General features: G+C 43.5%; 3 protein-coding genes across 3 annotated transcripts in view; 2 read left to right on the top strand and 1 right to left on the bottom strand.

Annotated features, from left to right (window-relative positions):
- LOC140360019 (E3 ubiquitin/ISG15 ligase TRIM25-like) overlaps positions 1 to 10,000 on the top strand; it is a 441,716-nt gene that overhangs the window by 169,438 nt on the left and 262,278 nt on the right. The window lies entirely within an intron of this gene.
- On the top strand, positions 4,265 to 4,630 carry cunh2orf88 (chromosome unknown C2orf88 homolog). The gene has a single exon (XM_072444095.1). The coding sequence runs from the start codon at positions 4,326 to 4,328 to the stop codon at positions 4,596 to 4,598; it is 273 nt and encodes a 90-aa protein (XP_072300196.1). The 5' UTR covers positions 4,265 to 4,325; the 3' UTR covers positions 4,599 to 4,630.
- hibch (3-hydroxyisobutyryl-CoA hydrolase) overlaps positions 7,853 to 10,000 on the bottom strand; it is a 21,349-nt gene continuing 19,201 nt past the window's right edge. Inside the window, exons 13-14 of the mRNA XM_072445295.1 lie at positions 9,903 to 9,936; positions 7,853 to 9,491 (exon numbers count right to left, since the gene is read on the bottom strand). Coding sequence (XP_072301396.1) covers positions 9,376 to 9,491; positions 9,903 to 9,936 — 150 coding nt within the window. The 3' untranslated portion in view covers positions 7,853 to 9,375. The remainder of the gene's footprint in view (positions 9,492 to 9,902; positions 9,937 to 10,000) is intronic.

The following is a 10,000-nucleotide window of genomic DNA, read 5'->3' as shown; positions in this document are numbered from 1 at the left end:
AGTCCTGGTTTAGAGCTGGTTTAGTCCTGGTTTAGTCCTGGTTTAGTCCTGGTTTAGGCCTGGTTTAGACCTGGTTTAGTCCAGGTTTAGTCCTGGTTTAGACCTGGTTTAGTCCTGGTTTAGTCCTGGTTTAATTCTGGTTTAGTCCTGGTTTAGACCTGGTTTAGTCCTGGTTTAGTCCTGGTTTAGACCTGGTTTAGTCCTGGTTTAGTCCTGGTTTAATTCTGGTTTAGTCCTGGTTTAGACCTGGTTTAGTCCTGGTTTAGTCCAGGTTTAGTCCTGATTTAGTCCAGGTTTAGGTCTAGTTTGGGCCTGGTTTACTCCAGGTTTAGTCCTGGTTTAGTCCTGGTTTACTCCAGGTTTAGTCCTGGTTTAGTCCAGGTTTAGTCCAGGTTTAGGCCTGGTTTAGTCCAGGTTTAGGCCTGGTTTAGTCCAGGTTTAGGCCTGGTTTAGACCTAGTTTAGTCCTGGTTTAGACCTGGTTTAGACCTGGTTTAGTCCTGGTTTAGTCCTGGTTTAGGCCAGGTTTAGGCCAGGTTTAGGCCAGATTTAGTCCGGGTTTTGGACTGGTTTAGTCCAGGTTTAGTCCGGGTTTAGGACTGGTTTAGTCCAGGTTTAGTCCGGGTTTAGGACTGGTTTAGTCCAGATTTAGTCCGGGTTTTGGACTGGTTTAGTCCAGGTTTAGTCCGGGTTTAGGACTGGTTTAGTCCAGGTTTAGTCCGGGTTTAGGACTGGTTTAGTCCAGATTTAGTCCGGGTTTAGGACTGGTTTAGTCCAGGTTTAGTCCGGGTTTAGGACTGGTTTAGTCCAGGTTTAGTCCAGGTTTAGTCCGGGTTTAGGACTGGTTTAGTCCAGGTTTAGTCCGGGTTTAGGACTGGTTTAGTCCAGATTTAGTCCGGGTTTAGGACTGGTTTAGTCCAGGTTTAGTCCGGGTTTAGGACTGGTTTAGTCCAGGTTTAGTCCGGGTTTAGGACTGGTTTAGTCCAGATTTAGTCCGGGTTTAGGACTGGTTTAGTCCAGGTTTAGGACTGGTTTAGTCCAGATTTAGTCCGGGTTTAGGACTGGTTTAGTCCGGGTTTAGGACTGGTTTAGTCCAGGTTTAGTCCGGGTTTAGGACTGGTTTAGTCCAGATTTAGTCCGGGTTTAGGACTGGTTTAGTCCAGGTTTAGGACTGGTTTAGTCCAGATTTAGTCCGGGTTTAGGACTGGTTTAGTCCAGGTTTAGTCCGGGTTTAGGACTGGTTTAGTCCAGATTTAGTCCGGGTTTAGGACTGGTTTAGTCCAGGTTTAGTCCGGGTTTAGGACTGGTTTAGTCCAGGTTTAGTCCAGGTTTAGTCCGGGTTTAGGACTGGTTTAGTCCAGGTTTAGTCCGGGTTTAGGACTGGTTTAGTCCAGATTTAGTCCGGGTTTAGGACTGGTTTAGTCCAGGTTTAGTCCGGGTTTAGGACTGGTTTAGTCCAGGTTTAGTCCGGGTTTAGGACTGGTTTAGTCCAGGTTTAGTCCGGGTTTAGGACTGGTTTAGTCCAGGTTTAGTCCGGGTTTAGGACTGGTTTAGTCCAGGTTTAGTCCGGGTTTAGTCCAGGTTTAGTCCGGGTTTAGGACTGGTTTAGCTCTGGCCCTCTTTCTGTTTAGTTTCAGGTGAAGTCCAATTTTAATCTGGTGTTTGCTTGTTTTTATCTCCACATTTCCAAGAACAGAGAAAACACAGAACACGACCAGAGCGAAAACCCAAAAAAAAGAAACAAAAAACAATCTTGGCATGAATTATTATTTTCATTTTTTTTATTAATTATTAAATTAAATTTACACAAGCAAAAAACAAGAAACATAACCAGAACGTTAGACAAAATAAATGAATACTAATTATTTAAATAAATAAATAATAATAATAAATACATAAAAGTAATAATTAAATATAGCCGCAAGCGGCGATGATCGGCGCTGGCCACGCCGCAAGAGGAGGGGGCGTGGCCCCAATTGTCCTTGTATTACATCCACTGCTGAGTCTGTGACGCTGTCACATCTTCCACCCTTTTATTTACAAATGAAGAGAAAAGTCTGTGACTCAGAGTGAAAATGTGACTCACGTCTGACGGTCCCTAAAGTGGACGAGTCATGTTCACATTTCAGAGATCCAGCGATTTCACTATTGGATTAACATGGGAGGTTCTGTCATCGCTATGGCTACGCCCTAACAAATATGACATAGGTCTCATTTTTTGATCAGGATGCCAAAGTTGAATTTTGTGTAAAATTTCGCAAACTAAACATTTTACCCTCCATATAAAATCTGTAGGGGGTTCTGTCCTGCCAAAATAATTTATTTCACTTCAAGTAGGTTTAGGGCCAAAGAGTTTAACAACTGATTCTAATTTGACGCAATTCGGATTTTATCTGCGCAAACGACAGCAAATTTAAAATTTGGGAAATTTCTGAAATTCTAGCTACAGTTTTCTTTTGATGTCCCACTCCTCAGAACCATTTTCACACAATTTCAGCTTTTTAGAGCAAACGCCCTGGGAGGAGTTCGTAAAAGTACGACGTTTGGAAAAACTCCCGAGTCATGTTTAGCCATTTTTGAAGCAATATGGCCGACATTTGGTTGGGTGGACGGTGTTGCCGTAATAATATTTTTTACTTCTCTTGTCGCCATCTACCTCTGCGCCAAATTCATCAATCAGATTTTTTTGGGTCATTTCCTATCTCTCAGTGCATTTTTGGTACATTTGGGGGCGCTGACGCGCACATTTTAAATTTTAGAAAAGGGAAATAGCCAGAATGTAGAGGCACGACTTTTAGGGGTGTGAACATTTGTGTGAATTTTCGTCATGTTCACTGGGTGAAAAATGGGGGGGTTTGTCCCGAGAAGAAGAAAGAAGAATATTCCGATGTAAAAACAATGTTTCCCATTTTTCAAATATCATAAACTACATTTTCCTCATGGCGTGGGTCCCTGCTCACTGACGGATACTTTTGTTAATTTTGAGTGGGCTCCGCCCCCTTTGTGTTTTTGGCCCTTACATGGGGATGACGACTGTGAAGGTTTATATTTTAGGAATTCGAATCTCTGCAGCGTTTAAAATCCTCTTGTATTTTTTGGTCACATGAATCGTTCTAATTCATGTTTTTGTTCTTTTTGCAGTTGTAAGTTGTGAATCTGCCGCGGTGAAGGACGATTGTCACGTCCGGGATCGTCTCGTCCGGGATCGTCTCGTCCGGGATCGTCTCGTCCGGGATCGTCTCGTCCGGGATCGTCACGTCCGGGATCGTCTCGTCCGGGATCGTCACGAGGATTTTAACTCATCAACTTCCGCCAAAACGAGCGCCGCACGAGGAGCGACGTTCTCTCACTTCCATTTCCGGAAACATGGATGAAAAGAGCAGATGAAACAAACGGCAAAGAATTTAATTTAATTAATTTTAATTGAATCAACAACTTTATGAGTATTTGTCTAATTACAAAAATATTAAGCTGTGTTTTGCAGCCCACTTTATAAAATAAAATAATAAAATAAACTATATGTTTTCTATCTGATATATATGAAGTTGATTTAGCAATTTTATACTTATCCAGGTTACTTTAAATTCTATAAATACTTAATAATAATACATCACCCATAATATTATTTTGTTATAGTTAAAATATTCAAAGATTATTTTAAATTATGAATCTATATTACCCAATACCTATGTTGTTATAGTAGAAAGTATTATTAGCATTTATGTTTCTGCCGGATGTGTTCATAAATATATATGTATAACTCTATTTTATAATTACTAAATAACAACATAACTGTTTTTTTATTATTGAAATGTTGGGTCTTTAAATTGTTATTTTGAGACATTTATTTTTGCCAATTTTTATTAATGCGATAAAGTCAAATCTGCGCGCTGCGCGCCGTCTGCGTCCAATTATAAAACCAGCTGGAAAACCAGGAAGTGCACTGTTAGCATGCTAGTTGTTAGCATTAGCCGACGACAAAACTCCGCTCTGGCTCAGAGAGTTCACCATAACTATTTTTGTATGGCCGACATGGCATTTTGGGGAAAGAAAAACCTACAAAGTGCGCAGTTAGCATGCTAGTAGCTGTTAGCATGCTAGTAGCTGTTAGCATTCGCTCTGGCCTTTGTGAGTCGTGTGAAAAACGCTGCTCAACTCGCCGTGGTGAATAATTAGAGAGTGAAAAATAAGTTTGGAGCGGCTGCAAAGGGTTTGAAATGAGCCCGTTCTGTGTTTAAACGTCTAACTCGACTACTATAACTATTCTTGTCTCGTTGTCATGGCGATTTGTGGATCTATAAACTAAGAAGTGTCCCCTCTGTCTAAATGCACAAACTACTCAGGACTATGGGTTGCGTGAAGTCCAAAAAGCGCGACCACTCCGCAGAGCCGGCCCGTGGTCGCGGGGGCGGGGACAAGGCGTACCTGGTGCGGCCGGATGGGCAGTCCCAAGACGGCCGCCCCGCTCCCGAGAACGCGGCGCTGCTGGACTACGCCCACAGGCTGTCGGAGGAGATCGTGAGCCGGGCGGTGCAGCAGTGGGCGGAGCTGGACAGGAGATACTTGGATATCCCGTACATTGAGTGCGACACCCCCTGACGACGCAAGAGACTTAAATGGCACAATTGAGGATGGAATATTTGCTTTGTTTTTTTTAATGAAAACTGCAAATACTGAGAAGAATTACAAACGCCGCAGCGACAGATTTACTACCGTATTTTCCGGAGTATAAGTTGCACCAGCCAAAAAATGCATAATAAAGAAGAAGAAAAACTATATAAGTCGCTCTGGAGTATAAGTATATAAGTATAAGTGGCACCCCGGCCAAAACTATGAAAAAAGGTGCGACTTATAGTCTGGAAAATACGGTAATCATAGCTTTCGCGTCCTTTATAACGGAAATGTACCATTCCTGGAATAAATATCCAAACTTGACAGTGTTTGTTTCATGTGAATTGACCCAATAATTACTGCGATATCGACTATAAACCACCTCAACAAATCTGCGTGTTGCAAAGTTTAAAAAAAGGGATGAAAAGGCTAAATCTCCGGCTCAGTTTGTTGTTGTTGTTGTTGTGATGTCACGTGAGCCGCGCCTTTTCATACGCGAGCTTATTGAAGAACAGTAATGTGGCTCTCTTTTCACTCAGATGCCCTCCCCGGGGATTCTGATGCTCTCTCAGATCAGACCCTAATGGCCTCGCCGGGGAACGACGTCACCCAAACCTCCATTTACCAGCATTAGACGCGACCACGGGCGCACTTAGCACACGGGCGTCGTTCAGAGGGCGCGTTCTGCCGTTCAGAGGGCGCGTTCTGCTGTTCAGAGGGCGCGTTCTGCCGTTCAGAGGGCGCGTTCTGCCGTCCAAAAGGCGCGTTCTGCCGTCCAGAGGGCGCGTTCTGCCGTTCAGAGGGCGCGTTCTGCCGTTCAGAGGGCGCGTTCTGCCGTCCAAAAGGCGCGTTCTGCCGTCCAGAGGGCGCGTTCTGCCGTTCAGAGGGCGCGTTCTGCCGTGAGCGCGTTGCGCGTTCTGCCGTTCAGAGGGCGCGTTTTGCCGTTCAGAGGGCGCGTTCTGCAGTTCAGAGGGCGCGTTCTGCAGTTCAGAGGGCGCGTTCTGCAGTTCAGAGGGCGCGTTCTGCCGTGGGCGTGTTGCGCGTTCTGCCGTCCAGAGGGCGCGTTCTGCCGTCCAGAGGGCGCGTTCTGCCGTCCAAAAGGCGCGTTCTGCCGTCCAGAGGGCGCGTTCTGCCGTCCAGAGGGCGCGTTCTGCCGTCCAGAGGGCGCGTTCTGCCGTTCAGAGGGCGCGTTCTGCCGTTCAGAGGGCGCGTTCTGCAGTTCAGAGGGCGCGTTCTGCAGTTCAGAGGGCGCGTTTTGCCGTTCAGAGGGCGCGTTCTGCCGTCCAGAGGGCGCGTTCTGCCGTCCAGAGGGCGCGTTCTGCCGTCCAGAGGGCGCGTTCTGCCGTCCAAAAGGCGCGTTCTGCCGTCCAGAGGGCGCGTTCTGCCGTTCAGAGGGCGCGTTTAGCGATCGACTTGGCACCGGCACAAAACAAACACACATATTCTTCACAACATGGACTTTGTAACCGCCTCGTGGAGATTATCTTATTATTTCCATCTGGAACATTCCACGATGTGACAGTTGCAGTTGGTGTTTTTTTTTTTAGCGTCGCCTTGAAAAACACGCAACGTTCAACCGACCGAGCTCCGCGGTTTTAGGTTTAATGCCGCGCCGTAGAACTTTAGGCAACGCAATGACATCTCCAGACTTTACACAAGAGCCACGAGATCTTCATCTGACCTAAATGAGTGATAAATGAGGTTTAAAGATCCCATTTCATGCTATTTTTGATGTGGAGAAGGAGGGAATAGTGATGATGCGAGTAGCACCCGGCCGTCTGCACATCCGAGGAGAAGGATATAGACTGTACTCTCGCTAAAAACTGGGGTTATCAATCAAAAAAACACTTTGGGCACATATGAGGCACCAATAGCACTGTAAGAAGGCTATAAGCGCTGAAAAGTCCATTTTGCATGATACAGGACCTTTAAAATGACTCTAAAACCATGAATATAACGGTTCTCAATGGACACCGTCTTAGATGTTTTCAGTGACCTTTTGACCTCCACAGGCTTTAAGCGCTCGAGTGTGAAACTGTTGGACTCGTACACAAGGACAGGGCGAGTCTCAGCTATAACTCCTCCCTCTGGTCAGGACCAATCAGAGCTCTCCATCAAAGTTTAAAGAAAAAATTGTCTTGATTTTTGGTTGATTTCAGTTTGATCGTCGCAAACAAAAGGGGGGACCAAGCACTGCCCTGCCTCGTCCCTCTCTCCATTCATTTACATTGTCGACATAAAGAACTTCAACATTCTTTATGATTAAGTTATTTATTTGAAAATCACTTTAAATATGTCCAGACTCGTTATCACAGCTTTGTTTTGCCGCTTTTGTTTACGATTCATTATGCGTAAAGTTTGAAACGTTAATTATATTTTTTAAACTTTACATTTTACACAATGAAATACACACGGGTAAACCTCGGGAGCGATATAATAAACGTAATGGGACGGTAAACCTCTCCGGATTTGGGTTGGCTGCAGCGTGTTTTTGGCCGCGCCTCTTAATCCGGTTGCCGTGGGTAACTTTTCACAGCGCCGCGGCTCAGAGCTGATCCGGCATTAGAGAGGATTGACACACTTTAGTGGAGGATTTAAACCGCGGACGTCGACGCCAAACAGAAAATATCGTTTGGAGAAAGAGGCGGGGCCAAAAAGAAAGATGCGCGTCAGGATTTCACGTCACAATCGCCGCGGCAACAGCAGTTTACAAAGTAACCAACGCATTAATAGTGGATTTAAGGTGCGTGTCATTTGCTTCTGCTTGTCGCCATGGAGATGCTGTCGATTCTGGAAGGTTTTGCGGCGTGGCATTGAACTTGTACGTGGCCATGGAGACGGCTCGAGAAAGATCAACCAAAAATCAAGGAGTGTAATTTGGTAAATAAAGGGGTTTAATGCCAGGGCGTTGGCACAGATGGCACCCGTCTGACCTCGTGATGTTCTGACCTCATGACGCTGACGGGCACAGACTGGCACAGACTGGGCAGAGACTGGCAGAAATATCACATTTTACATATGATTTGCTTTTTACATTTTCTTCACTATAAATGACAAACTCCAGAGTCAAATTTATCATTTCATCAAAACAACATTCACAGTTTCATCTAGACTTGATTAAATCACAGAAGAAAGTTTCTATTTTGAGTCTATCTGTAAAAATATTACAAAAGAAAAACTGTTACGAAATATTAAGAGAACAAAATAAACAAAGTTCAAGATTAGCAACAATTTCATCATCATTAAATCATGAAGTCGTTACTACAAATAAAGACGAGGAGAAACAAGTATTCACTGTGACTGAAGTACAACATGTACTTTTGTACTTCAGAAATCTGACAAAACCTGAAATTATGCGCGGACTGTGGTTGGTTACATCTAATTTGTACAAAACTAACCCCGGGTTGGTTATTGATTTTTTTGACATTTTGATTTAATGAGGTCTTTATTGTAAATATTTAGTCCAAAACATGAACATGATCATTTCTTAAAGTCAGTCTTTGCTTCCCACAAACAAACATGTTCTGAAATGCTACAGTTTTATAATAAATCATCAGCCTTCTCTGCTGGCATTAACATAATGAGAATATGATTTAAAAATATATATATTTTCCCACAAATATTTATTACATTATTCCCCAGAGTAAGAGTTATACTCCTCATTTCATGTCTTTCCTCTTGGTTGCACTGCTTCTGCCCCAGGCTGAGATTGGAGGCTGGTCTTATGTTAGATCTTTGATCCAATCATATTCAGCCTCATGTGTTGCCAGGGATCTGAAATCTGCCCTCTGACCTTCATCTGCCCTCTGACCTTCATCTGCTCTCTGACCTTCATCTGCCCTCTGACCTTCATCTGCCCTCTGACCTTCATCTGCCCTCTGACCTTCATCTGCTCTCTGACCTTCATCTGCCCTCTGACCTTCATCTGCCCTCTGACCTTCATCTGCTCTCTGACCTTCATCTGCCCTCTGACCTTCATCTGACCTCTGACCTCCATCTGCCCTCTGACCTTCATCTGCCCTCTGACCTTCATCTGCCCTCTGACCTTCAGACTCAACAGAGCTGGTGCTTGTAGCTTGAAGTGAATGGAAATGAAAATGTGTCGACCAGAACCTCAGAACCAGGAAACTGCACAATGAAACAGTGAAGAAAAAACAGGGACATATTGTTAGTTGAAGTGTATTGTACTCTTCCCCTGCGCCGTCTGCTTAAACGGTGTCTCTGTCTAAATGTGGAGCAGGGGTGGAGCAGGGGTGGAGCAGGGGTGGAGCAGGGGTGGGCAATTATTTTCCTCCAAGGGCCATATTCAAATCCAAGCACGTAGCGGAGGGCCGGCCCGCGATCATTCCTGTGAAATTTTATTTAAAAAAAATAATTAAAAAATCACTTTTCTGTCAAATAGGCTATTGAATATCTATTATTTAATTAATTTCATGTCATCCTTATTATGGATACAAGTGCAGACAGATGCCTGAGGGCAATTTTTTTTTTATTACTTGGCATGATTGGCGGGCCGGATTATAAAGACAAACGGGCCGTATTTGGCCCGCGGGCCGTAGTTTGACCACCCCTGGTCTAGAGCCACGACATCATAATGATGGTAATAAGAGGTGGATTCATGGGTGGGACTGTGTAGGACCTCGCTGAAGGTCCAGGTCCCAGACCCACGGCCCGCCACTGATAATCACACATATTTTACACAATGTTCAGCCATAAATCTCGTGTCTTCGGACCCGGATCTGGTGTCTTCAGACCCGGATCTCCTTCACAAAACCAGTTCTTTGGGTCCGAGCGAGGAGAAGCACTGGTCCAGGTCCTGGTCCGAGACTTGGTCCAGAGAAGAGGGACTCCAGCACGGACTCTGGTCTTTGTCCACCAGCACTGGACACAACCAGGAACAGTGAGATTTACATGATTTTCATTAATAATATTATTATTTTCATTTTCAGTATTATTATTTTCAGTATTATTACTTTATTATTTTCAGTATTAATTTTTTCATTATTATTATTATTTTCAGTATTATTTTCAGTATTATTATTTTCATTATTACTATTATTATATTCAGTATTATTTTAATTATTATTATTTACAGTATTATTTTAATTATTATGATTTACAGTATTATTTTACTTATTATTTTCAGTATTATTATTATTTTCAGTAAATATAAATAAATACAAATAAATTAAATACAATTAAATAAATTGAAATCCATTCAAAATAAAAACAATCAAAAATAAATCACAATAAATGAAACAAAAATGAAATACAGATAAATAAATGAGGTACCTGCTCTCACGCCCTCGTAGAGGTCGTGGCCTCGCTGCAGACAGAAAACAGACGTGTCATTATCACCTTTTAATTTGGGACAATGTTTTGAATTAAAA

The sequence above is a fragment of the Eucyclogobius newberryi genome, unplaced genomic scaffold, assembly GCF_026437365.1.
Source record: "Eucyclogobius newberryi isolate DKJ021-1_F unplaced genomic scaffold, fEucNew1.0.hap1 SCAF_14, whole genome shotgun sequence".
Lineage (NCBI taxonomy): Eukaryota > Metazoa > Chordata > Actinopteri > Gobiiformes > Gobiidae > Eucyclogobius > Eucyclogobius newberryi.
The sequence above is the reverse complement of the archived record's forward strand: the minus strand, read 5'-3'. Positions and strand labels throughout refer to the sequence as shown.

Bases quoted from the DNA above. Each gene is read 5' to 3' on its own strand.
- cunh2orf88 (XM_072444095.1), top strand. From the start codon at position 4,326: ATGCACAAACTACTCAGGACTATGGGTTGCGTGAAGTCCAAAAAGCGC.